This window comes from Temnothorax curvispinosus, unplaced genomic scaffold (genome assembly GCF_003070985.1).
Source record: "Temnothorax curvispinosus isolate PA1 unplaced genomic scaffold, ASM307098v1 QBEX01005011.1, whole genome shotgun sequence".
Taxonomy (NCBI): Eukaryota; Metazoa; Arthropoda; class Insecta; order Hymenoptera; family Formicidae; genus Temnothorax; species Temnothorax curvispinosus.
Genome location: NW_020214791.1, coordinates 272,455 through 298,986, shown reverse-complemented (window position 1 = coordinate 298,986; position 26,532 = coordinate 272,455). Strand labels below are relative to the sequence as shown.

Here is a 26,532-nt window from a genome sequence, read left to right as displayed (position 1 = left end):
AGTTAGAGCGCTTCTCATCGTATATGGCCGCGGGATCATTTCGGACACCAGTATGCGCTATTATGCACTGGTACGCCGGGTAAAATCGAGCTTGTCCCGTAACCCAGTTCCACGGATATCGCGGAAAATTGTCGGAATCCCGCCACGTGTGCAGCCGTTACCGCTAAGCGAGATTCAGTTACCGTCGGTTACTGCACGCTCGCGGGAAGATACACGTACGTACACGACGGATATTATTCTACGTCGAAGGTTCGTTTACTCGATACGTGTCGCGATACAGAACTAACGTTGCGCCGTATTGCGTTTATACAACGTTAATCGCGACGCTCTAAATACATCGCAACATCGGGACACGGGCTGTTAGTCGTCGAAATTACGCCGGGGCGTCTCTCGTGACTCGCACCGTGACTTTCCCACGTAGCTTGTTGCGTTACTCTCTATTTCAAAAGAGCGGAAGAGAGAGAGTGAGAGAACATATTGATGCGTGTTTTTTCGTCCGTAGAATTCCGGGGGGGAGGGAGGGAGAAGGTGATCGGTAAACAGCATCGACGAGCTTGCTTTTTTCAGTGGCCAGCGCGACGGCATCATTTTTTTTTATTCGAACTGACTTGTACACGCGCTTCGCGCGTATCGTGTCGAATAACTTTAGATATGAAATACACTGTGTGACTATGCTTTTTTTTATTTGTGTCCCCCATCATATTTTTCATGTTCAGTGTTACACTCTCGACGCGCAGTTCCATAGAGAGGTGTGGGATTACTCGGCGGCGCTGAAATATCTCAGTCCTGCGCAGGCCATTATTTTCTCATTTAAGCGTGTTACGGCGGATTCGATAATATCGTGATGATCCTGGCCCAACAAAAATGAGAAAAAACGCGGGCTCGTTTGCTCGGCGCTTGAATTCATAATAGAGACAATTATTTCCCCATTACCTTATCCACGCGATGGAAATTTCCATGTAAAAGTTTACGTAACGCAAAGGTAGCAGTAGCACAGTCTAACAGTATGAGTAAACAGTATTGACGTATAAAATCTAGTAAATTTCTAATTTTAAGAAGATTAAAGACTTGTCGCGTATGATGCGCCTCTGCGTCCATTTGAAGCTGTTCATCAAGCGAGAGCAGCTCTAGCGGGGTATTATTGTTACAAAGCTCAATATAATCCTCCGAAACCTGAGACCCCGATTACAGGCATCGAAGAATACCTACGCCAGACACAGGGGCCGATTCGTGCGGGAAATAATGGACGCGAAATATCGGTTCTAACGGCGGAATTTCAATAATTCCTTCCTCGCGTATCGAGCGCATGGCAACGTACGAGTACCCTCGCTACGTTACGCCTCGTGAACTCTTCTCGTATTGTTCTCGATCACGCGGACGATAATACCATACGTCGTGATTTTATCTCGGCCTACGTTAATCCGCCGAGGACAACGTTGCCGGTCGCGATGCGACCAAAAGAGAGAGAGAGAGAAAGAGAGGGGAAAAGCGAAAGCAAGGGGATTCGCGTAAACGGGCGGACAACGAGAGTAGAGTGAGGACGAAATTCGCATATCCGCTCAAATATATTTCCCACGTACACGTAGAAAATATTGAACCGTCTCCTCGTTGTTCGAACTGCCCTAGCCGCTCCCCACGATTCGAGAGTTCCGATCATACGGCCAGGAAAGGGAAGTAAACTTTTTTTCTGCATTTAATGCCGCAGGAATGTGGATGCAGCCAGCCATGTCTGGGTAGTGCCGTGTAACAATGCCGGCTCATTTCGACTCTTCCGTTTTGTTGCTCGGAGTGGATCGCGAACGTCGCGTCGAAAGAAAAAAGTTATCCTATGCGCTGCAGGGAGTGCACTTGCACAGAAGTCTAATCTATTTTAGACGCGGGATATCTTGCAAATTAGTCACGACGTCTGGCTCATGTCAATTAAATTACATTCTATTCTAGGGCACATATTTCTGAGTGGAATTGCATCGTATAGTTGTTTAGTTCAGGGTAATGTTGATCGGACGGCGCCGGCGCTTAGCTTCATTTGAAATAAATCTGGCTGGACGCGATAACTGGTGACAGTAATGCATTCTGATATCGAGTACGACATCGTGGCTTTATAATGACATACGAGATTCGATAGGATTGATCTCGAGTTTAGGCTAATCCATCCGCCGTAGGTGGATTAGCTAATCCACATTGGCTAATCTATACATTTCGGAATCACGCGATGCGCGACGATCATGCGCGGAATTAAGATTTGAATTTTAAATGCCAGTCGTGAATACAAGCGAGATATTCTAATTATTCACGTAAAATACCGTGAGAACGAAAACAAAATCTTCTTGAGTTCTATAACCGCGGATATTTAACAACTGTCGGCGACGATTTGCGAGTCGTCGCGTTCGTTATCTCTAATTGACACAGGGAACGAAATGTCCCGATTGGTGAATGTGGACATGTTTATGAATATACAAAGGATGTAAATAAATGCGGATCATTACGCGAAAAATGAATGTTCCAGTTTCTCTGCGGCGATGGCGGAGATCATATTTACATTTTGCAGAATACTGTATGTTAGAATTTACAGTAATAAGCATCAAGATAAAACTCCCAATATCCGATTCACCAATATATTATTTAATGCACTTGTGTTTTTTTTTCCAAATAGAAAAACGCGTTGAAAACGATACATATTTGATGAATTCAATTCTTGCTTTCAGTGGATATACATAAAAAGTACATTGCGACTGTTACGAATAAAAAGAGATTATTTTCATATGTTTATAATATTGAAATTTAAGCTATCTATTTCAAATTTTTATATAGCATTTTTATATAGCGACTTTTATATCATAACGTAACGAGGGCAGGTTTAACGCTGTAACGCGGTTACGTTATTTATTGCAATAAATTATTATCATCGCGGTAACGAGATACTGGACATAGACTATTTCGATAACTTTTACTATCGACTTTATGATGTATCTAATCTATCATCTCATAAAAGATTAATGATTTGTGCTTTTTTAATACGATCTCAAAGTTTCGTTCCCTTTTTGCTCCCTAAGGATTACTGTTCAAAGCGTCAGAAAAAAGTGCAATAAATATAAGGTAATCCTTCGTATTTCAATGAATTCTGGAAGTAGAAGAAAAGAATTGAAGTTTGTGAACGATTCTTGAAAATTTTGCCAGTCTCTCAAAGGTGTCGTTCACAAGTGCAATAAGACTAAATTCTATCGATTATTTAACAGAGTATTTAATATACGATATGACATACGTGTACAAAACAATTTTACTTTTCATATTCTTATGCTTCTATCTTGAGTTACTTCTTTTACGTACATTTCGATTTCTAATTATTGGATTTAATTAATGCATACTGCACCTCTCGATTTTTGTATCATAGTATTTGCAATCGGTGAATGACAAAATCGAGATTATGTCGCTACCTCTTGTTTTACAATACCGATTTACGTACGTGCACACGGGACAGATATATACCAATGCGTTAAAGTAGATTAATAAACACAAGCGCATTCAAATTAAGCTCGTAATTAAACACTCGCGAGGTGTAATTGCGGTACATTTTGTTACGAGATAGCAACACCGATGCGATACGTTTAATTTCTGTGTCAAATGTGATCATCCGTATAAAGCATGCATGAAAGATACTGTTCCATTCGAGATTTGAAATCATAGCACTTAATAAAATGTTGCGATTAAAATGTTTTTTAATTTGTTTAAAATATATCATTCATCAATTAGGCCGCGTTACATTTGAGTATCTACGAGACAATCGTTATAAACTATAATTCCATCCATATTGATTAATGTTGAAAAGTTCTAAATTTATTTGCCTTTGTTTGCGTGAATGTTTTACGTGATGTAGCTTGCGGTATTGATTGATAGTAATTCACTTTGATTTGACAATAGTACCTGTTTTCAATGTGTTAATCGCGAGTGTAATGTCATGCTATACATATTAATTAATCCTTGTCCGGTTGCCGCAGTAGTAGTACCCTTTGGGCCATTTACGTCATTTTCGGCCTGTAGAACATCTCGTAATTTAACGCGTTGCACTAAAGAACATCCTCACGACGTCGCAAAGTTTCGGCTTCCTTGACGTACAACTTTGATGGAACAATTCCAAGTTTTACGCGCTATAAAAGGCAGGCCGACGACGTCATATCACGGCAGATAGGTATCGTGCCGCGATCTGGATCGCGTCATTAACGAGAAGATATCGCGTATCTCTACAAATTACATCCGGATGATTCCGAGGACGTTCAACTTCGCGTCCAATACCTATACAGCTTGAGCAATCTAACTTTTTTGCAGGTTCTCTAAAAAAAAAAACGAGTTTTCGTTTTAAAGTGTCACAGGCAGTTTCTATATCGCTATACAACGCGATGTATGCATGTTTCATACGTGATAAACATCTATTACGAATAAGAAAGGATTGAGATCAAGGCGCAGTGAATGTAAAGTGACGTTGCGAAACGTGCGTCATAACGCCTATTCCCCTCAGTCAATCCCGCGGATGATGGCGAAACGTCGATGTAGATGTACAACGGCCTCGATAGGTCAAAGTACGGAAGTCGTATTAGAATTGCCTGCGTACTAAGCGGCAGGTATGCCGTATGTAGTCGGGTTAATAATTTACCCGACCTATGGTTAATACTCTATATGACGTCACCTAGGAAATCGATCCGTTAAAACTTGCAGTACTCCGGGGAATGACGTCTGTTAGAACTTATGGTCTACCGCAGCAGAGGTGGAACGTTGGTTAAACGCCAGTTTGCCCGATCGAAGTCGTGGACTCGAAATAAAATCTCAGTCGGAAAGCCAGTCCGAGCAAATATCCCGAGAACAATATACTCGCGCTCGTCAATTCATCGATCATATGTTTATCGATTATATTAATAAAGCAAACTTGAGTAACCAGCGAGCACACGTTGCACGAGGGTACGGTTAGTTAATCGTACCTACAGACGAATTACCGATTGAATTTCGTGTCAACCTGATCGTACGTTTCGTATCAAGTGTCACGAAATTGACAGGAAAATGGGGGGGGGGGGCGTGTATTAAAGTAGTATCATGCGCTGTCCATCAGCGTTTTCGTGTTATCGAAGGCCCGACGATACCTAAATTAAACAGGCGAACGCCCTTTATTTCCAGATGTCAGGTGTCACACCAGTTATGAAATCGGCGGGCTATTGTACAAGTATATGATCGAAGAGACCGACGTAACGGGTTTAACTCTCTTGAATCAGATTGCTATACATCAGTTTTAAATTAACCCTTTGACGTTAATTTGGCGATATTCATTGTTTTCCTGTTAAACTTTGTGGTTCTAATAATACATTATTGATTGCTGTTTCGCGCGCAGTTCCATCCTTTGTTCCAATATATTTTATAGTATTCAGTTGTATTGTGAATAGTAAGATATACAGTAATATTTATTTTACATGTATAAATTAATGTTTGCCTGTGATTTAGCGTTTTAGCGCAAGTTTACTCGAAATAGAAATTTTATTTAAATGAGAATGTCAATTTTCAAATAATGAGAACAAGTGAAAACAACTGTTACGATATAATGTATAGATAACACTTATATAGCTTCACATTATAAATTTAAGACAGTTTCAATTTTTAATCATAATGCACATATGATAATAATCAGTCCCGAAGCAAATCGAATATAACATTAAATTTATATCTTATCATGCTTTATACATGTCATCGTTAAATAGAGACGTAACAACTGACATGCTGCTGCGTTAGTTTTTCTTTACGCGAGGTATTCATCGATCCGTGTAAAAAAATATATGATTTAGTAATAGCATTAAAAATGCATATGCGGATTATGCACGACATGCAAAACACATTCGTTTCATCGTATTTCGCAGCCGGGAATGACTGCGATTTATAGTGGCGTGACTAAAACTGAAAATAAACTAGGAATATCGCGCTTTTTCCGCGCGATACATAACAGATACCGCGTGTCGCCGGTGTACAACCCGTATATCGTTTCCATTCTCTCTCTCTCTCTCTCTCTCTCTCTCTCTCTCTCTCTCTCTCTCTCTCTTTCTCCTCGATGGGCGCGAGAGCGTTTGTATGTGCGAAAGGTAACATGCGCAAGAGACAATGAGGCTTGGGTTACAATGTTTGGCAAATAGATTGTCTGAATCGTATCGGTTTCAACGAATTGCATCGTCGAGCATCCAAAGGCCAAAAAGGTACAGCGAACGGGCAAAACCGTGCGGGCGCCACGCGCGAAACAATGAAAGTACAAAGACAGACTGCGCATCCCGGAGGAAGGAATATCCGCTCTTTCGCTCTGGCCAGAGTATATCAACTTTGCGATGAGTCGTTTTTGTATACACCGAATGTGTACTTTGTGTGCACTGTGATAATATATCGTCGATGAGCAACGGGGGGGTTTATTCAGTCAGATATCGCGTCGGGTAACATCTAATGTGGGCACACGCGCGTTACATTCAATAGAAACGTCCGTCGAAGAACAGATCGTTCGATATGCCGTCCCTATAAATGAGTCAACCTTCAACATCTCACATTACTAATCGCCACACTCATTTAACGTTCGGAATGACAGCCGTCATAATATCTTTCCTTGTCCGAAGAGGGGATGATACGAGGCGATAGCTGCCTATCAGAGTTAGGTCGCTGATCGATAAGACTCTACCGATTCCCTTGCACGATATCATCTGTGTAACATAATACACAGATAATTGCGATAGATAATAAAATCAACGTCATTATGAAGTTATAATAGAACATCTGCTTAGAGAGAAAAATTTTCGTAGCCTACTTTTTGTTTTTAATAGATTATACAATATATACTCTTGTGATCGCTTTAGGAGCATTTGTTAAATTTGCATCAACTCCATTTGTTAGAAAGTTTCCACGAGAAGGAGATATAATCATAAAATCCGAGAGCGCGTCAGTTGTCATTGAAAATCATCGATCTGACGGTGTATCTCCTGCGGGTGACGTTCACCCCTCCGTTAGAGGGTCCGAGATAAGTCATCGGGGCCAGGTTCAAAGAAAACATATTTTCCGAGGGTGCCTCGGGCTAAAAATTAATATTCTTTCCCGCGTCGCTCCCCTCAACGAACGATTCATCCGACGTCAAAGCGAACGAGAACGGCCGACGCGGCGCGGTCGAAAGTGTTTCCCAAACTGTCAACCAATTAATCTTATTAATTTGTCCCCGTGCCCGCGTCGCGCCCGCGCTCTCGCGGTGTGATTTATGAGAGGTTTAATTAAACGTTTTCGTAAAGATACTCTCGACCCGGCAGGAGCGGCGGGGTCCCGCATAAATGGTCGATTCATATTCGTCGATTTATGCTAATGCGCCGTAAAGGAAGTGCTCGGTCGCGAAAAAAAGAAGAAGAAGGAGGCGGGAAGCGTCTCTTATAACGTAACTTCCGACGGAATTTGTATTCTCGAGAGGGCTGCGTCCCCTGTTCTTAAAACAGGATCGCTGATGTTGCGACCCGAATGCGACTCCACGGCATCGCGCTGACTCTCGAAATTCGACCGTGCGATTTTCCACCCCAGTCGTTTGGGAAATTACAGGCGTGTAATTTCCCACACTCGAATTTGCACTGTCTGCCAAAAAAGGAGGATCGCGGAATGATCTCCTCGTGATTGGACTCCTTGTTTTTCCGCGCCGGAAAGAAATGATGATCGCTCGTCGCCGAAACGGCGGGTATCAATTACGCACGGCCTAATTATTCGAAATCATGCGCGCGATCGACACGCACGCAGTTAACAAGAGAGCCAATTACCCATACACACGGTGCTGGCCAGAGTGCCGGGCCGGGCAATACCGACGTCCATAACTGCGGCAGATAATTACGCGGCTCTCTTGGCAGGCCGCGCTCTGCTTACAAATCGATATGATTTTTTGCGGGCATCGATCAACTGAAACTGATGGCCGCCGCATCAATTCTGAAGGTTACTGCAGCTCGTAGCGATAAGGACTGACCGTTAATCTATCGTCTGAAAAATTGCGTGGTTATGGCAAAGTGATGGCAAAGTGATTGCCATCCGTATAACGAAGTTTTTTTTTCGATAATCAACAGGTAATGTCGTTAGGTTATCGTTAACTGTAGACGTAGCTTTTCAAGCGTTTCCCTTTTCAGCTCCGCAAAAACGGCAATGTCGCTTTTATATCAGAGAACGTCGTCGTTCTATTTACTTCGTTCAAAGCGTGTCGGTGTGTGTCATATTCGCCCTGTCTCCGATCGTTCCGAGAGCTCCGTCCGCTTTTTTCCGAGTTTATACACGGGCCGCGCGGTGCGTGCGAAAAAAAAACGCGACGCGTTGAAATTACAGAGTCCGTGTAAACGGCCGTGTCACCGTCCGTTTCTCGCGTTCGGCGCCGTTGGAAATTACCGGCCGTCACTATGGAATTTGCATCTGGACGATATTGGACATTTCGACGGCGTCGGGCATAGTAAAAAATTCACGCGACCCATCAGCGCCGATCGGCCGTTACGCGTTGTTTACATTCATCACGGTAAAACATTTTCGCGATGCTGCGGGCATACCATTTTAACGGCGGGTGTTTGTGCAAGCGGCGCGCGACGCGGAACGCGGAACCCCCGGCATGGATAAAATCACGCAGGAGTAGTATAGATCCGGTCGTATTTTCCGCTTAAAATATGCCTAAACAAGTATGTACACTTCATTACGCATGGCCGATGAGGTGCGACGCGAGCGGCCCTTCCGGAACTTGTGACCGCGTTTCGCAATTACCGCGCGTGCGGTAAACAAACCAATTCGTCGCGTTTGTCGCACTCCGGATCCGCGGCTTTCACAAAAAATGATCCGATTATAGCGGATTTTTCCAGCCGGTAGCGATAGATCGTGAATCGGCGCGAACGATTTTATCCGCGAAACCCGTGCCGCGTCTCTCCATCCACACGTAGATTGCAACGCGCAGCTTTATTTATTTAACCAGCCCGTCACGCGCGCGCGTCCGCGCGACCGACGGTCTAGCGCATTTCGCTCCAATTCGTGAGTATGAAATGAGCTTTGTCGTCTCTCGATGCTTCGATGCATTCTCTGTCCGCATAACAATATCTCTAATAGCGATACATCGCACGCGTGCACGTGTACAGGCCCGAGATCCGACTCGCTGTACATTGTGCTCCGCGGCAGATAAGGTTTACAACGTGATAACTGACAGGAAGGCGGGGAATGGGGTGATGTTCCTCGCGTGTGCTGACTTCCCGATAAAGCTTCCCGATGCCGCCATTCTGTCGGCCACTCGGTAGACGAGTTGTTGCGTGATCTGTGGCTTCCTCCTCGGATCGATCTCCATGCGTATATCTTCCCGAAGTTCCCTTATTAAAGTTCCTTTAGTAACTTGGGGCATTCCCCTTCGGCTCATCGTGTCGGTTGATTCGATCTCCTCCTGAAACGTAAAAAGGACGGGGTCACATGTGACGCAAGAATAAACCTGCTCTCTCTCGAAAATTTCATTGAATTGTCAATATGGTTAGCAAACAAATGTTCATATGATGATTCCCAGCTCGACCGAAATTAAACAAATTTTCGGTCCACGTTATTAACTTTTTGCAATTTTATTCTTAACCGTATTACTGTCATTGCGAATTTTATTATCCACACAGCTTTTATTGTTTGCACGCTTAAACGCATCCACTGATAGACGCACGGGCAAACGTTTTCTGTAATATTTCGGTTGTTTTTTCTGTAATATTTCGGTTGTTATACTCGGCAAATCACGCGGCTACATTTGATTATACGCTCGCAAATATACTGCCGCGCATGACTCGGTCGTTTCCGACGTCGGTCGAGCTCCGCGTGCGAATTAAATCAAATTGGCGTTATTCACGTGAAGTTTAACGTCATTCGATATCGACGTGTACCCTTTTATACGACGCGGCCGCGTTGACGCCTACCTCCCGAGGTAACGGCAACCCGAAAGGAGCATACGTGGGCGATACGTCCAATGTATATGCAGTTTACTCCCTTTATTTAAAGCTGTGAAAATTAGGGCGACGACCGAGATAAGGGTGACACCACGCAAACAACCGCGGCGCGTTCAACCCTTGTCAACACCTTGCTTCGGCATAAGCGGGCACGAAAATACGAGAATACGCTCACGTTAGGGTAGACTACGAAGCGAATATTCGATCACCTTCTCAGTTTTCTCGTCATGAATGCGTTTTTTGTTAGTTATACTCACTTTGCGGCGATCTTTTTCTCCGTGTCTCGCGTTTCTTTGCAGTTTCTCCGCAGCTGGAATTACAATGGTCATAATCTCGGTCTTGGTCTTATATATATTTCCACCAAACACGGCGATTCTCGCGGTCTGATTGTCCTTAGATTTGTACCAGCACGTGGCAGGCGTTGTTGTCGCGAGTCGCGAAAAGCCGTGCAAAGACTGCACGAGCGCAATAATTCGCCAGGTTATTGCGGGGCTTGCCGCGGAAACGACCTACATTTAAAAAAGAAACTGTCGGCCGGATTGCTTTCCGCCTGCAATGCGAGCCGGTAATACGTTTCTAATGTGCACGTTGGTCCGTAAATCGATAAATAATTTTTACCGCGCCGGTATAGCCTTCGTTTCGCTCGCAACGTCGTAAATCGTTGCACGGAAATAGGCCGGATTTATTTATCATCGCTTCGCTTGTACTCGGTGTTTGTTATTTCATACGTTTTTTCCCCCCCAGTACTTTTAGTATCACGGTAGACTGTCGTTCAAGTTGAATTTCCTACTTCCGAACATATGTAATAAAATCTCTTAATCGTCCGTTATGCAATATTGGTATGCCGCAGATCTGGGTTAATGCCGTCTTTTTCATGATTGTAAAAAAAATTAACGTAGTACTTATTTAGACAGAAATTAATATTTTGTTTCGCCCGTGATAATTAACAAATAATTATTTATTTCGACCTGACTGGCTACCTTTATTAAACATTAAATAGTCACGACGTTTCGACCATGGGTTGTGGTACTTATTACAATGTGTAAATTACGTAGAACGCTATTTTCTTATAGCAGTCGATATCGGCAAGCCAACGAAACTTGATGAATGGACGTACACACGTGTCTAAACGATGAATACGAGGCACTTATGCCACCATCCGGGCCGAAATCCGTTTCATTGCGTTTTCGTCCTGCTGCGTGGAAGATAGACGACGAGGGGTGATTTGCCGAAGGAGTAGTCGCTCCGTGAAGGGGGCGAGTACACACTCGAGAGTGAGCTTCGTGCCGAAGGATGCGTGCTCTCGGGCTTACGCTGCGAATGTTGCGTGCCCTGGCACGTGCTGAGCCCGATATTCTGTTTGGCAGAATAGTGAACCCGAAGTTCACTCTCTTCTTTCGTGGGATACGTGCGTGTTGTTGGCGTGCGATACGCGCGTCACGTGTTTCCTAGTAGTTTATTCAAGCATACAATATTTTCCACGTAATATTAAATTTCCATGATAAGGATCGAATATCACATCGAATAGATACAGTATTATTACAATATTATTACAATTATTTCGATTTTCTTGGCTCGTCTACGAGTCAACAAGCAATTTGCACTCTGCCATTTATCCCGGCCAATTAAATCCTCCAATACTTTCACGATTAATTATGTTCAATACCTTGCGTGGATACCTAAATATATTCGCGCTATTTGCAACATACGCATATAACCTCCTGTTTATTCGGCCGATGAGTACATGAGACGAGCGACGGCAGTGGCGTTGTATCGCAAATTACTGCTATCTGCGCGAGAACGAAGCGTCAGCAGCGTCGAAAGCGTCGTCAACGTCAGCGATGGCATCGTTGACGACCGGCGGCGTCGCGATCCTCTCCGGCAAGCGCCGGGGCGCAAGCTTGGCTCGGCCCGAGCCGATAAAAGCCGAAAGCCGTAAGCACGTCGTAAACCGGCCGCATTTCACCGCGGCGTCCCAGCGCATTAGCCACTATCTCTCTTTTTAATTAAAATTAATGCCTCATTACTTGCGACTCTAAGGCCCGTATTTATAATCGCGTTTCCACTGTGAAACTCAGAATTAGTTTTGAGACATATAATATGGTTCAACTGGGGGTTCAACAGACTTCTTAAGAAGTCTTTAAGATTTCAACAGAAATCTCAAGAGTCAATATAACATTCGTAACATATTCGCTATGCTTGTGATTCAAGTAAAACACTCAAACGTTTGTTTTCAGATAAATTCTGAGTTGTATTTCTCGCGGTTGAATAATAATCGATCCTTGAGAAAGAATCATATGTGTAAACGTCTTAATAGTTTTTGAATCTTATATTCAAATGTTAAATTGGAAAAAATTGCTTGTCTTACTTAAATGTATTATAAAGACATGAAAAAAATTGCGTTTAAATATCATTTATTTTACAATAAAAGTCATCAACGGTGTGCGAGTTAATTAAGAGCAATTGTGTTGTATTGTTAAATATTGTTTCACGATGAGATATGCATCGAGCTATAAAACACGTTTATGTGTGCTAACGAAGATGGGGAGAAACAAAATAATCAATTATTTTCTTTTGTTTTTTTTTACGTCGTCGCGTCGGAACGAGCAACGCGATAATTGAACATTTTCAGATTTAATTTTAGATTTCGTATTCTTTCGCGATTGTCTTTCCTTCGTACGATTGAGCAGGAAATTTAAAGAACCAATTGTACTTTGATAGCACTGGCAATCACGTGTAAAACGGTATCTTTTTAATTCAACAACAGAGACGAGACTCGACTCGACCCGACCATTAAGAAGTGTTGATCGAGGATTACGCGCGTTACACGCGCGACGAACGCATACGTAGATACTACCGTCGCATTTTGGGGATTCTACTAAGCACGTTAACGGGTCGAATTTATGCATCTCGAGTAGTCGACGCGCCATTGTCGCGTAACTAATGGAAATTTAAGTCCGCCCGTAAATTCAACGGCGACTCCTCACTGGCATGCGTGTCACGTATCACTTACCAACGAACCCTATGTAAACGCGCCTGTTTACGATATTATACCCTAATGCAAGCGAAAGCTCTTATCCTATCCGCTCGCCCCCTCCCCTCCCCGCGCCTACATACGTTGATGCCCTAGCATCGAATATATTATCGTAATTGCTAAATATTTTTCTTTCCTTCTCTGTTTCAGGTGAGCTTACAAGCCCGGATGACCCAGTGAATATTGCGCGCGGTTATTACCGTACGTATGATGCATCCGCGTTAATTAGTAACAGACGATCAGCGCAACCGACTATTAATTTCACTTAATCGTGCATTTAACTAATTTCTCTCATTCATATCAGGACAAACACATGATTCGGAATTAGACCATAATTTTGCCGGTAACCAAAATTGCGCATCTCTTTTCGATTATCGTTCTATATTAATCTATATCGTAACGAGATCGCACGCTGCATTAAACCGTCCTAGTTTGCACAAAAATACATTACGTATAACTTTTTATATATAGATATGTGTGCGAGTTATTTTGCGCCTTTTTAAATTGAGGTCATGAAGACAAAGAAAAACGAGCGACGACTCGTTTACGTCAACCGCAGTGATGAGATACGTCATTGTATGTCACACCGCGAGAGTATTTATTAAGGAGCCGAAAAAAATATATCGTCGTGTATTCTCAATGTAATAAATGTATGGGACGTTGTGCGCCTCTTTTTCGGCCAAGTGCGTGCAAAAAGAGGAGCCGTCGACAACTACAGATAGCAGGTGCATTAGTTCAAGTCGTACATACAGGTCCCCAAGAGAAATCATAAGGCCTTACCCTCGCCCTTTTCGTAATGTCGCGGTGCTCTGCGAGCGGCGAGGGCGAGTGCCTCTAATAAATCCTAATACCAAAACCCGTCCCCCAACCCCTATTACTCATATCCTCCGCTTAGGCGTGTGGTGCACACTCCTGCCGACTCCTGCGCGCGAGTCGCCTTTGTTTTTGAAATCCTAACTGGGGTTACGTTTCATTAAACGCCGCCCGGCCTCCTTGTCGTGCGGCAGCTCGTAGTAACATTTAGGTAATTATTTTACGACCGCAGTTAGATATCGAGCGTTTCGATCGCCACGTCATTGTCTTGATAATAGCACTAGGGAAAGTGTCGGGATTATTTTCTCGAATAAAATTATAATCACGTGTCCTATTATTGGTCCATTTGTGCGGTCAATTTTCAATAGCAAGAGTTAATCGATTATTGATAGTCTCGGTTATGGAGAACTCCGTATATCCGTAGATATATCTTCCGTATATATATTCTCAAACAGATAGCACATCCTGAAATAACTGCATCCGGATTATCGACATTACGTTAGGAGCGTCATATATTTGGAATAAATTATTTCCGCGCATTGTTGGGTAATGTACCGCGGGTCCTGTGTATCGATAACGAGCCAATTAGCGTATTGTTACCGCTTATATAACGCGCGGCGCAATCTGCAAATCGCGCTATCAGTTAAAAGGCATTCGCGCGTACACTTATTCGCGAATGGTTTCGCGTTTTGATGTCGTCATTGTTCGAACGTGCTAGATTTGCATTTTTCCCCCTTTCCATAACTGATAGAGAAACATAACGATAAATTCTCTAATGAATTGCGTCACTTCATTGTTACGATCGACGATCAACTATCGCGCGATGTATGACGTCGGTCAATTAATTTCGAGAAGCGTATCCCTCCCATTCTTCTCTTTTCCTACTCGGTTATATCACATGGTAAACGAGATAATTGCACGAAGGGGAGGCACTCTTCGCCTCTTCCTGCGCCGCCGTCGATTTCCTACGGCGGGGTTGAACCGCAGCGGCCGTACCTTCCGTATCCTGCGTCTAACGATTGTGATTCGCGATTCTCGGGCGGGTTGGCGTGATTGGCGACAATTACGCGGCATCGTTTCTTATACGCCTCTACCCTCCGTCCAATTATTCATTCCTTGCCGAAGTGAACTTTAAATCGCGGCCGGTTTCGGCAGACACGGCCTGCCTCCGCGCCCGCTCCCATCGCGCGTCCCTCGTTTTCTTCCAAGTCGGACTATTATTTACGACTACAGGCCCGGCTGCCGGCTATGGTTCGTGGTTTATCGTCTATATCGGCCGGCAGCCTCGTTTCGCACGCCATTCGTTAAATCAGACGGGGAACAGGTAGCGCGGCCATTATTGGCTTCTCCCGCGCTGTTCGACTTAACGCGTCGTGCATCGGCGATAAAACCACTTTGGATCATGGCGACGTGTTTGGATGGTAATCGAACGTTTGTTGCGAAACGTGGAAAATATATTGGCTAGACGGCAAATGCGATTTTCGCTCGAGCACACATACGATATACCTTGGATTAAATCGCGGGAGAAAGAACCGAACGCTCGCTTACATGGCAAGACTATAAAAACTGCGCTGTAAAATAGTTTAATTAAGAATCTACCGTGCGCAGATACAAAAAGTCCAATTTTCCATGCTGTTCTTGTACAAGCGGCGGCATCCATGCCACCGAATTATATATTTTCGCAATGCAAACAAGCGATATCGAGTACCGGGCCACGATCTCTCTCTTTCCACCTCCCTTCGTTTCACGTTTCTCGTTTATCCACCGAGTCTCCGGGCCACGACGACAATTTACATAGTCACCGGCGGCGCCGTTTTATATTCCCCTTTTACTTCGCCGGGGCAAATTTTCGGACGGGTGAAATTTCACGGGCGAATATCCGCACGCGAAATATCCGCGCGGAACGAGGAGGTAGGGGCATTCTCGCGCGTGTACCCGGTCGTGACGACCCTCAAAATCGCTCCGCGTGAACGCACGGTTATCCTCGAAAAATTTACACGTACGCGACCGGCCAATTTTAACGTCCGGTCAGGTATCGGTCCCCGACTTGCGTAACTCGTCCTGCCGGGAGGTGGACCCCGGTCGTCGACGGCTATTTACATACGAGGATGGAGGCGGCGGTGGAAGGCGGCAGCAGGCTTTAATGCCCATGCATCATGCATATTCAAAGCTCCGGCGTGGTACAGCTGTACGCGGAAGCTAAATCCCAACGCGCGTCTCCGGATGGCTCTCCCCTCCTTCCTTTTCTCTCTCGCTCTCTCGCTCTCGCTGTCCTCCTCCCGTTCCCGTTGCCCGGATTGAGCGTGTTCTCTCGTTCTTCCCTGATGTATCCTCCGTCTCCGTCGCGCAGATCTCTCTTATTGAAAATCAAAATTCAGGCGAATTAGTTGGGTAAGATCCGGAGGGACCGCAATCGTTCTCGTGCGGGCACACGCGCGCGCACGTGCACGCTCGGAAGTATAATTACTTCGGAATGTAATGTGGTTCGCGTTTCACGCGGTTCAAGTTTCGCGCCTGAGAACAATTGAACTTCGAGGACCCGCCGGCGATGCGATAATTCCGAACTTCCGGCGCATATTCCTAAGAAACCAGGGTTTCCACGATCGCCTTCGATCGATCGATAACGCAACGATATTCCCAAGGGAGGATTTATCGTGGCGCAGTGCGCTGTACAGCGTCCCGCTGACTTCAGGCGATAACAAATTGCGTGGATTTAATTGTTGATATTTATCTCGGGAATTAGCGCGTTTGCGAAAATATTTTCCCCGTCGTTTTTGTAGATAAATGTTGTGACATACGCGGCGAGAGCGGCGATATCAATTTTTACCTCTATGAGCGCGTTCAGTGAAATATGAACGTAATCCTTAACATATTATGTTTAAAAAAAGAGGGAAGAAATACACACCAGAGTTTTTTGTTACCGCGACAATTAGACTTGGAAATTAATGTAAATAAGTATTCATTATGCTCTCTAAATGCAGAGAGCGAACTCAGAGACGGAAACGTTGTCGGTCTCTCCTAGCTCGCAGAGGCAGCACGAACGACAAATCCCGTGATCGAACTTCCGAACTGCTCGTGCATGAAAACAGGTCTGTCCGAGCCAGTGTGTTCGTTCTCACGGACACGCAAAGTACTTACATCCACGCGGAGAGTAAAACGGGACATTGCACGGCGCAAGAACCCGAGAACCTCATCCCTTCCCTCCCGCCGATCCGTTCGTGAGAGCCAAACGTAGCGGAGGTCTCCGCGAAACAGGCGGCCCGTGAACGAACTGCAAGGGTGTAAATCTGAAAGTTGGCTAACTGTCTGCTCTCCCGGGCCGGAGAGAACCAGCTTTTGCTCCCTCTTCTCCGTTCTATTCAGTGCCGTTTGCCCCCGGAGGCGTCGCAACGATGTTCTCCGATGTTGTTGCGGGAGGCAAGAGGGAGCGACGGAGGGAAGAAGAAAGGTCGGTTGGGAGAAATCGGGGAAAGAAAGACGACGGGACGATACGGCACGGGGAAATTGGAAATTTTTATTGCCGTTTCGTTTCCATTTTACGCCGAATCACGCGACCGTGGCCGGTTTCACTCAACGCACCTTAACGCGATTCACCACCGGGACGTCATTACGGATTGATACTTTAAACGGCGCGGGGGCGGTGAAAAATAACAATCGCGAATCGAGTGGGCGCGTTTTAACGAAGGCGATTATAGGGAAGAAACTAAATATATCAGAGGTTTACATTTCGCATGTAACGGAATTGGAGTTATTTGAGTGTTCCGTTGGTATCGTGGGTACGTAAAATGAGCGATGATAAAATAGATGAGCAGTCTAAAGAACGTTCCGCTGATTAAAATAATTTTTTGCTCGTGCGAATAGATAAACGATAAATTTTCAACGTACCGTAACGAAAACCAATAATCGCGACCGCAATAGAGGACGAATCCAGTTATGACAAATGCCCGGCGGTAGAAGTGTCGCGACGGCTGTCGTTCGATGATAGATGCCGTGTCGGATCAAAGCACCTTTCATCATCTCGCGTCGATGTTACCATCGCCCTTTAATTTAACGACGAAAGTCTAATGTACTTATCACCCTCGCTGAATAAGCGCGAACGCTCCTCGACGTCAAAGAAACGTAAGCGGCTTATTTATTTCGACGTTTGATAAATACCGGCAATTAAGCTTAGAGTACATCGGAGGCGCGCGGGGAGCGAGGGACGGGTGAGAAGGTGAAGCGGAGGATGAGCGAGAAAGCAAAGAAACGCCGGAGATCGTCCATGCTCGCGTGAAGCATTCGCGCGGGACACTCGAGAGCGACGAAGGAGGAAATCGCAGGAAAGAGCGGGGGAACCGGACGAATGAGAGAGAGAGGAGCGCGCGCGCGCGAGAGGAGCGAACGGCCCTCTTATCTGCGAGTTCCAATATACCGAGAGCAGCCCCCAGTTTCCCGTTCGCGCGAGGGCCTTGGCGTTTCTGCCGTCTTAATGCAATAAATGATCTCATTCCCGTGATAACTGTCTTGATATATCGCGCGCGTGGGAGGGTCCGATTTTCTCTGGTTGTGCGTTGGCGGCATCTAAGATGGAGAGGGGAAGAGAGAGATACCCCGGCGAAGAGTGACGGAGGAAGAAAGTTTTTTTTTCGTCTTGTGAACAGCGGTCGAGAGATCAGCACGACTTGACCGATAAGACCGCGATATCTCTTTTTGTTGTATCGTTGGTGCTTCGCAACATGTGCAAAGTTGTCGATATATTTACGACTCGGATCGGATCATTACATAAAATTTCGTCGCGGATCACGTACGGGCATCTCCTCTCTCTACCCTCGTTCCCGTCGACGTACTAACGAGTTCTTTTACGCGAAAAGTATCGCATAACTGCTCTTCGCACCCTCTTCAACGTATTTCACGCGACAACCGGCCATATACACACCGCTGTTAAATCTTCCTCCACTCCACCAAGCCGACCTTTGTCTCTTATTGGACTTTTCACTCGTTTTCGGCGAGGGAAACAAGCTGCTCCGCGCTCTCGAAGTTCGCGTCGAAATCAGCGGACCGGTCGAGTCGAGTCGTGCAAGGCCGTATATCAGATGGAGAACGTGGGTAGGTGGGTAGATACGCTGGTCTGGGACGAGGTTTAACGGCTCCCTCTAGGGCTGCCAGTTACCACGGTCCGATGCCTACCCTCTCGACCTGTCCGTCCCGGAATAAAGATGGCCGAGGGGGTTGCAGAGGAGCATCCGCGGAGTTATTCTCGTGGGGCTCCAAAAGGGTACGTATACACTCGTAACGTACGCGCACGGAGACAGGCAAAGGGCGTTGCGCATCCACCCTCCATCGCCGGACTCGATGAGATGTAAATCGCGCGGTGGAAGAAAATAATTTGATACGATCTGTGAGATATGGAGGAAGTGTATTTCGTAATCTAGTCCATTTATAGGCGTGCTTCACTCGCCCTGGAAATCACGATCGAATTTGATTTCGTTGCCGCGCGGCTGACTTTCTTCTGTGTCATCTATCGTCATTTACGCGTGGAAAAATAAGTAGTTAATTTGTTACAATTAATGAGATAATCTAACACGCGGCACCAAAGAATGCTTTCAATTTGCTAAGAATATGTATATTACCCTGTCAGATGTCGATATTTTCGTGCATACGAGTATATTAATTCTATTATTATTCTTCGACGGTAATTATTATTGTTCTGTCGCGTTGAGAGTGCGATACATTACTCTAGTTAATGTCAGATTTATCGGGGAATTAGCGTGCCCCGTCAACTATAATCCATCAAGTAGGTTCGCAGTGGCCGACGCAACAATCTCACGACACGCTTCTTTTATGTTTCAATAACATACCACCGAGACATATATATATACGCACAGTCTTCATCGTATAATAGTGTAAATATAATAGAACGGCATGATGTAGGTGATCTCTTGCAACTTTACCCGTAAACTTGATAAAACGTTTGGGCAAACTGCTTAAAATTCTTTAACATCATACTTTCTTGTCTCGCGCGCAATAAATCAAGATAATTATTCCATAAGAAATCCTGAACTACAATAGCCGTTATTATTATATCATGTTCTCGCGAATCGTTGTATTTCCATAGTTTACGATACATTCGTTATAAGAATTGCGTGCCATGTGACGTAATTAATCAAGCGACTTTAGCTTATGGGCTGGCGCAAAGAAAAATCTTACTTATTTGCCCTCTCTCGTAATCATTAATCGAAGCGACCTTAAAAACGCGTTATTAGCATCGATAATTTCGGGAGCGGGGAGGGGGGAGGCGGGAGCACATCGTAAATTCTCAATTGAGCGAGTTGAGTGGATGATCGATGATCTTTCGACAGCGCGGCGCGGTGGGCCAATAGGAAATTTCGAGGCCGGTTAGATAACGGATAATCTCGTGATATATCGGTTAGCGATATTAAAAGCCGAAAAGGGCATGCATATTCAGGGCGCTGCTTACGTATTATCAGATTGGTGCTGGCAGGCGCCGGCGGGGAATCTTGACGCGCGATGTAAACCTGTCAGAGCTTGATGGATCACACCGCTGCTGGAAAAGAGGCTACGTGGACGAACGAGCCTTTTCCAACGCCTTCCGATTCACTGGCGCGCGGGACTGATTTGAATTTAATAGAGGGTTAAATTACTGTTTATTCGTTTCGCACTTACACCCCTTGCAGATCCGTCGTGAGGAATGCGCGTTGCAAAAATCGGTCGCGGCACGCGGCCACGTTTCGAGCAACAGGGTTTATAACTATGTAACAGGCTCGGGTTTTACCCCTCGGTTCGACTGAATACTTTTCTGGTGCGGAACAATCGCTTCGCGTTTCGTGTTTCGCTCGGTCATCAATACAGAAGGCTTCAATATATACTGTGGAAAGCAGCAGTTCCCGAACCAAGTTTCAAAAGGCTCCCAGTTCTGATCTCACAGAACTCACACACACACGCGCGCGCGCACGCGCGCTTGCGTGATGGTTCCGCGAAGTTATATATTGAAACCTTCGATTTCTAAATAAGAGTAAAATACTTCGGGTCCGAAGCAGAATCGAAGCTATTGTACGATTACAAATCCTAAGAATACGGAGGCTGGTTACGAATCTGAGCAAAGCAAAGGATTGTTCGATGTTCTATATTCTATATTTTTTGTAAGAATAATCATTCTCAATATTTCTACGCTTTCAGTGATATTCTTCCTTGAATCGTTTTTATTTTTCCAATATAGTCACTGTAATCATTTTTAACTACATAAATGATTCTTGTATTGAATTTGATGATTTTTTATATCTTCTCAGACGAATGTCTTGTCAGTTATTTTGCCAGCTGTAGCTTTCATCCCGCTCGCAGTAACTCGTGAATTCCGACGCGAACTGCGGTCGAACAAATGTTTCACCAAATAAAAAGAGAAACCGAGATCGAAAACGAACAGCGTTGGTTGCAAAATATTAGCATCCCACTTTTAGCCGTGCACTACCAGCGAACAGTGTGTTGCAGCAACGTGCCTATATTCCCGCTCGAGACCGAAATATATAGCGTGGCGCGCTGGTACGTTGCATCGCACGGCTATATCCGCAATCGCGTCGCAGTCCACGGCGATGGATGAGAAAGAGCAGATAAATAGAGGCGGGCGGATAGAGCAAAGGACGCGACCGGCCGTTCGTCGATGCGCGAAGCGCATCCCGGGCTAAATCCCAAACCGTTTCCGTGAATTATTCCCGGCATTACGAAAAGTGGGACGGCGCACTTTAACCCGCACGGCCCCGCACCGTGCGCTTAATTAATCGTCCACCCACTGTCGCCTGCCCTTCTTTTTCTCACGTAGATTTATTGGCGTCTCGAGGCGGCGGGCGCATTCGGAATCGCTTCCGAGACTTGCCTTCCGAACAAGGCGCCATTTATTTTTCGATATTCCACCGCGGGAAGAACACGCGTTCGCGATTTATGCAAATCGATATTGCCGGCGTAACTAAACGCGTACGCGGCACGCTCGCGAACATCGATATGCAAGCTTCGAGGAACGCCTTCCGATTTATACTGGGCATGAATCGCAGTGCTTTTAAATTATATAGATATCGAACCGTTCGCGTAAATACAACGATATCGTTTTTAAGATGGTTTTACAGAAATTAACAAAAGTTATGATGATTATACAACGTTACGAGAAAAATTCCGTATATCGGAAAGGACTTACTGGATATATATTGCGCGAATAACGACGGAAATCTGAGAAAAATGCAAGGACTATTCTAGCGAAGCGGTGACATTTTCTGCAAAAATTCAGGGACGGGGTCAATTCCGACTTAGAAACGCCCCAAGGGGTAAATCGGTTTCCACCATATTTACGGCGGTCCTTTTCAACGCGATTCGCTTTAATGGGGGTTATCCGGCCACGCTGTATAGAACCTTCAATCTGAAGGATGAGGAGATCTCAAAAGAATAATGGTTCTTGGCGAGCGAGTCCGTCCTCGCACCGTGTGTGTAACGTATGCGCTTTTCTCTCATACGACCTTTGTTGCCTGATGATTCTCAAATTCGCTGTCAGCATGTGGATTATCGAGTTGATTCACGACGTATGACTGATAAAGTTTAGATCCAGAAATGTCTGCAGAGATCAATGGATATATACACATGTACGAGTGACTTTTAATTTTGAAAATATCGTTTTGCAACGAAAACGTCGTCTATTTCACTTTACGCTTGCAGGAAACAGAGCATCGAGAAATGAGAGGCAGCCGGACGGCGAGCGAGACGGAAGAATTCCATTGCCGAATGATTTGCGCGCCCGTGAATTTGTCCGGTTTGTGGGCCGCGCGCGCCCGCCGAGTTGGCAACGAGACGAAGCCGCATATACACGCGCATTCATCATATGTTCCGGACAGCCACGGCTAAGGCCGGCAATTTATGCGCGTTTTGATATTCTCGTTCGCTTTTTTCGGTCTCGTATCGCGAATACATTACCGGAGGGAGCGGCGCCAGCGACGCCGCACAGATAACTTCTAACGCGGACGAACGGCGACAACGAGCGCGTTGCACGAGCAACACAACTCGTGCTCTAATAAATTTGAACCTCTGATCCCATAAAAATGCATTGGATCCATGGGGAATCTTCCGTACCGCCGCGCGCATGCTTTCGCGCGGTACACGACATATCCGTGCGTCGCGTCGGGGCGAGCAAAGGGAAAACGGTGGCGCGAGGGGGAGAGCCGACGGGGTGAATTCTTGAGAAAATAAAGTTGACCGAGGTAATGCATACCGAATTTTCGTGGATTGCGTTTTGTCTTCCCAGAGGTCTGTTTTCTTCGTGCAGAACACCGAAGCAGAACACAAGCCAAGATGCAGAAAGGATGGCGAGGATCCGCGAAACGTGGGTGAGAGCAGACAGAGAGTCGAGAGAGAAGGACATCGTCTGGCAGACTGGGTGTACCGGAAACCCGAGAGGCAGCGAAGCGCGATACGACGTATCGCGAATCTTGTGAGAAAGCGAGAGCAACCGGTGGATTTTTATTTCAATTTACCGACGCGGCGGACGGTATATATCATTCGAAAAGCTCGAACGACGATGCGTATTACGCTTTTCTCATTGCAGCCACGCAATCCGCGCGCACTCGCATGGGAAACCGCGCGCCGTTGGTAACATGCCACACCAAATTCCATCCGCGGAAGCGTGGAAAGCTTTTCGTCCGGGGCCAAAACGTTTTCTGCACATTTGTAACGGCTCGAGTAACCTTTGGACGTTTACAGAAGCGCGACCCTCTACCGATACCGGCATCTCCACCGTCGTCTCTTTTTCCCATTGAATTCGCCCGCACCGCTCGACAGACTCCGTCGTTCGGCGATCGCGTTCCGCAATTTATTTTCCACGCGTGGCTGCGCAGACCGGGTGCATCAAACGACCGCCAAATTCGAGCGAGCGAGACATAGAGAGAGAACCCGGTATCCAATTGTACGTAACTAACTGAACAACGCGTCTACCACCGAATCGCGATTCCTTGCGTCCGACCGCGTCTCACATTGAATATTCGTGACTGCCGTCAAATGGACATCCGCTTGGAGTCTGGAATCGACAGGTTTCGCTGTTACGGCTGGCCCGCTAGTAATCGATTCGGCCACGGGCGACCGGAAGCGCAGTTGGTTTTGCGAGGAATCGTCTCTAATCCAAACTTGTCGGTCATGTTTAATTCAGTCGTGATACTTATTTTACGTGAGCCGCAAAGATCCTCTCATGCCCGGCATGTCGAATGGTTATGGATACGATTCGCCAGGGACTATCCTAATTCGAATCACTACTTAGGAGTCATGTTTAATTCAAGGGAATTTCGGGCCGCCGTGCGTGCGCTCGCCAACGGTTTCGTGCAAGACAGTAATTTTGTATAACATGCAATATATAATCACATCCTGCATATTCGTTATGTCTGGTTAAAATACACTGAGACATAGAATAAAGATACGCTATAAAAACAGAGAGAGAGAGAGAGAGAGAGAGGGAGGGAGGGAGAGAGCAAAGAGGTCGTGAAATTATATTTACAGAGCAGAAATAATATTTATTGGCACAATACGTTCTCAATCCGTTGAAGTCAATTAACATCATGAAAGGGATGCCGAAATTGATCAAATAGACTGATGCGTATTTAATGATGAATTTTGCAAGGTGTAGGGCAAAAGTAAAACGGAGGCGCGCCTCGAAGGAAGTCCATCTAGTTAAGATCCGTTAGTAGCCTTAAGGGAATATCGAGGTTTATCAAAGCCCGATGCCCCGAGTGCTTAACGTTGAATTTACTCGTTCATCTCTGATCTCCGGTCGATTAATCAGTGCTTGTTTGAACGACCATCGGCGGATTCGATCTAACATCTTCCGTACGCGCTCACCACGAACCACGTGTGTGCATTCGACAGCTTCTGTCTAGCGTCCCGAGGGACAAACCCACGCCGGGCGGACCTTCGCCTATTACCTGTACACATTGTGCGCCCACGTAGTAACCCTATACGATATTACATCTGATGTAAAATCCAGCGATCCTGGTTACTGTCGATAACCTCATCCCGTCGTGTGTACGCGCGTCTCTCGGACGCGCCGGACAAGGAAAGAGCGACAAAGGGGGCGAGAGATTTGAGGGAACAGAAGCCGGGACACGTCGACAGGAACACCAGGATTATGGGGTTGGCCATCGCCGGGGTCTCTCGACCCGCAGGAACGACCCGAGATTGAATTATCCGCCATCAGGAGGGGTTTTGACCTCGGCTATCGCGTCGATGGAAAGTTCGAGGGAGAGAGACTGCCCACTAATCATATACCCGAGGGATGAGGTCGAAAACTCGGGTAGGACAAGATCCGGGATATTGCCGGGAAGAAGAAAACAACCGTCGTCGCGCGCGGTCGCCCGCCAAACGGCGGCGTTGTCTTAAATCATCTCCGTTGCTCCTATGGATGGTATTGCCAAGTATGTGTGTGTGTGTGTCTGGAAGAACTACTATCTTCTCCATCCACTGCGAATGCATCCAAGATCGTGTGGGAGAAGAAACCGGTGGAATCAGCCAAGAGAAAATAGACCGCTTTTTATCTCACCGCATGTTAGAAGTCTTATACGAGCGTCGTAAAAATTTTATTCACTGCTCTACATATTGTATTCGTTTTAGACGAATATATATATGTATATATTTAAAAGATTTCTAATTTGGCCAAGGCTACGTCATTTTTCTTAATTCTCGAAATTGAAACAATGAAAATCGATTTGCGACTTAAAGATAGAAACGTAAGTGCAGTGTTTCCCGTATGATGCATTTTGTGGTTCTAATTTCAAGCTGCAGGGATACATTGCCGGCGATTCCGTCTGTGGACTGTTACGCGGTCTGTTAATGCAATATAGCGATTGCTATTTAATCACAGCGAACGATCCTCCGTACGCGGATTGCATCTTGCGGCTGACCCCGTTGGACGATGAGGCGAGGCGCGCGGTGGCGGTTCAAAGTCCCGGCCGAGTTCGGACGTTCGTACTCGCCGCAAACATTCCGCAGGGCCGAGGTAACAGATGCGCAATATCGCGGTGTCGTTCGCCGCCGTCGTATTCCCCGATTATAGGGTCCTCTGCAGATGTATGTCGGAAGCCGCATACCGATCCGATCCTGTGACGTCATAACGACGAACCGCCGTGCTTGGCCATTCGTGGTTTGCACAAGGTCGAGACACAGGCTGGCAGACATCGGAGTTCTTGGTCAAGGATTATCAACCGTCTAGCGCTGCGGCTGCAATCGTCCGCAAACCTACGAGCTGCTCGAATATAATTGACTGCGCCGTTGTCGTTGTATATCTCCGTAAATCCTGTCGACGGCTGACGGCCGCACACCCGCTTTCCTTCGTGAAATTGGCAGGATATTGTAACGCGGAGGACGATGTCAGTCATGTGTATTAATAGTAGTCCTCGTACGTTTGCACACTTAAAGCGGCTCCGTTACGTATGCATGTATTTCAGGCAGTTATTTTAAGCGAAATACAACAGATCGCTCGGCGAAGTGGGAGAACAAATGGAATTAACTCGGCCGCCGATTGAAATATCATCTACGATAGAGAGGAGGGTTATGCGCGCGATTTCGAGTTTTTGGTGGTTTGCGCGATAATCTAGGGATGAATAAATCATGAGTATTTTAATAGCGTAAGCGCATATCGTCGACGAATAATTTACTGATAATTCGCGTACATATTGCCACGAAACGATACGAGCCGCGTTT

The 26,532-nt window shown here is 45.8% G+C and overlaps 2 protein-coding genes across 5 annotated transcripts in view; one reads left to right on the top strand and one right to left on the bottom strand.

The window, feature by feature from the left end:
* Positions 1–26,532, top strand: part of LOC112454324 (semaphorin-2A) — a 308,067-nt gene that overhangs the window by 234,344 nt on the left and 47,191 nt on the right. The gene's annotated exons all lie outside the window — the stretch shown is intronic.
* On the bottom strand, positions 5,632–10,452 carry LOC112454325. Its single transcript, XM_025015637.1, has 2 exons — positions 10,229–10,452; positions 5,632–9,433 (listed from the first exon to the last, which is right to left on the bottom strand). The coding sequence occupies exons 1-2, from the start codon at positions 10,298–10,300 to the stop codon at positions 9,185–9,187; spliced, it is 321 nt and encodes a 106-aa protein (XP_024871405.1). The 5' UTR covers positions 10,301–10,452; the 3' UTR covers positions 5,632–9,184.

Coding starts and splice junctions, on each gene's coding strand:
- LOC112454325 (XM_025015637.1), bottom strand. CDS start 10,300: ATGACCATTGTAATTCCAGCTGCGGAGAAACTGCAAAGAAACGCGAGA. Junction 9,434..10,228: donor GAGAAAAAGATCGCCGCAAA/GTGAGTATAACT, acceptor TTTACGTTTCAG/GAGGAGATCGAATCAACCGA.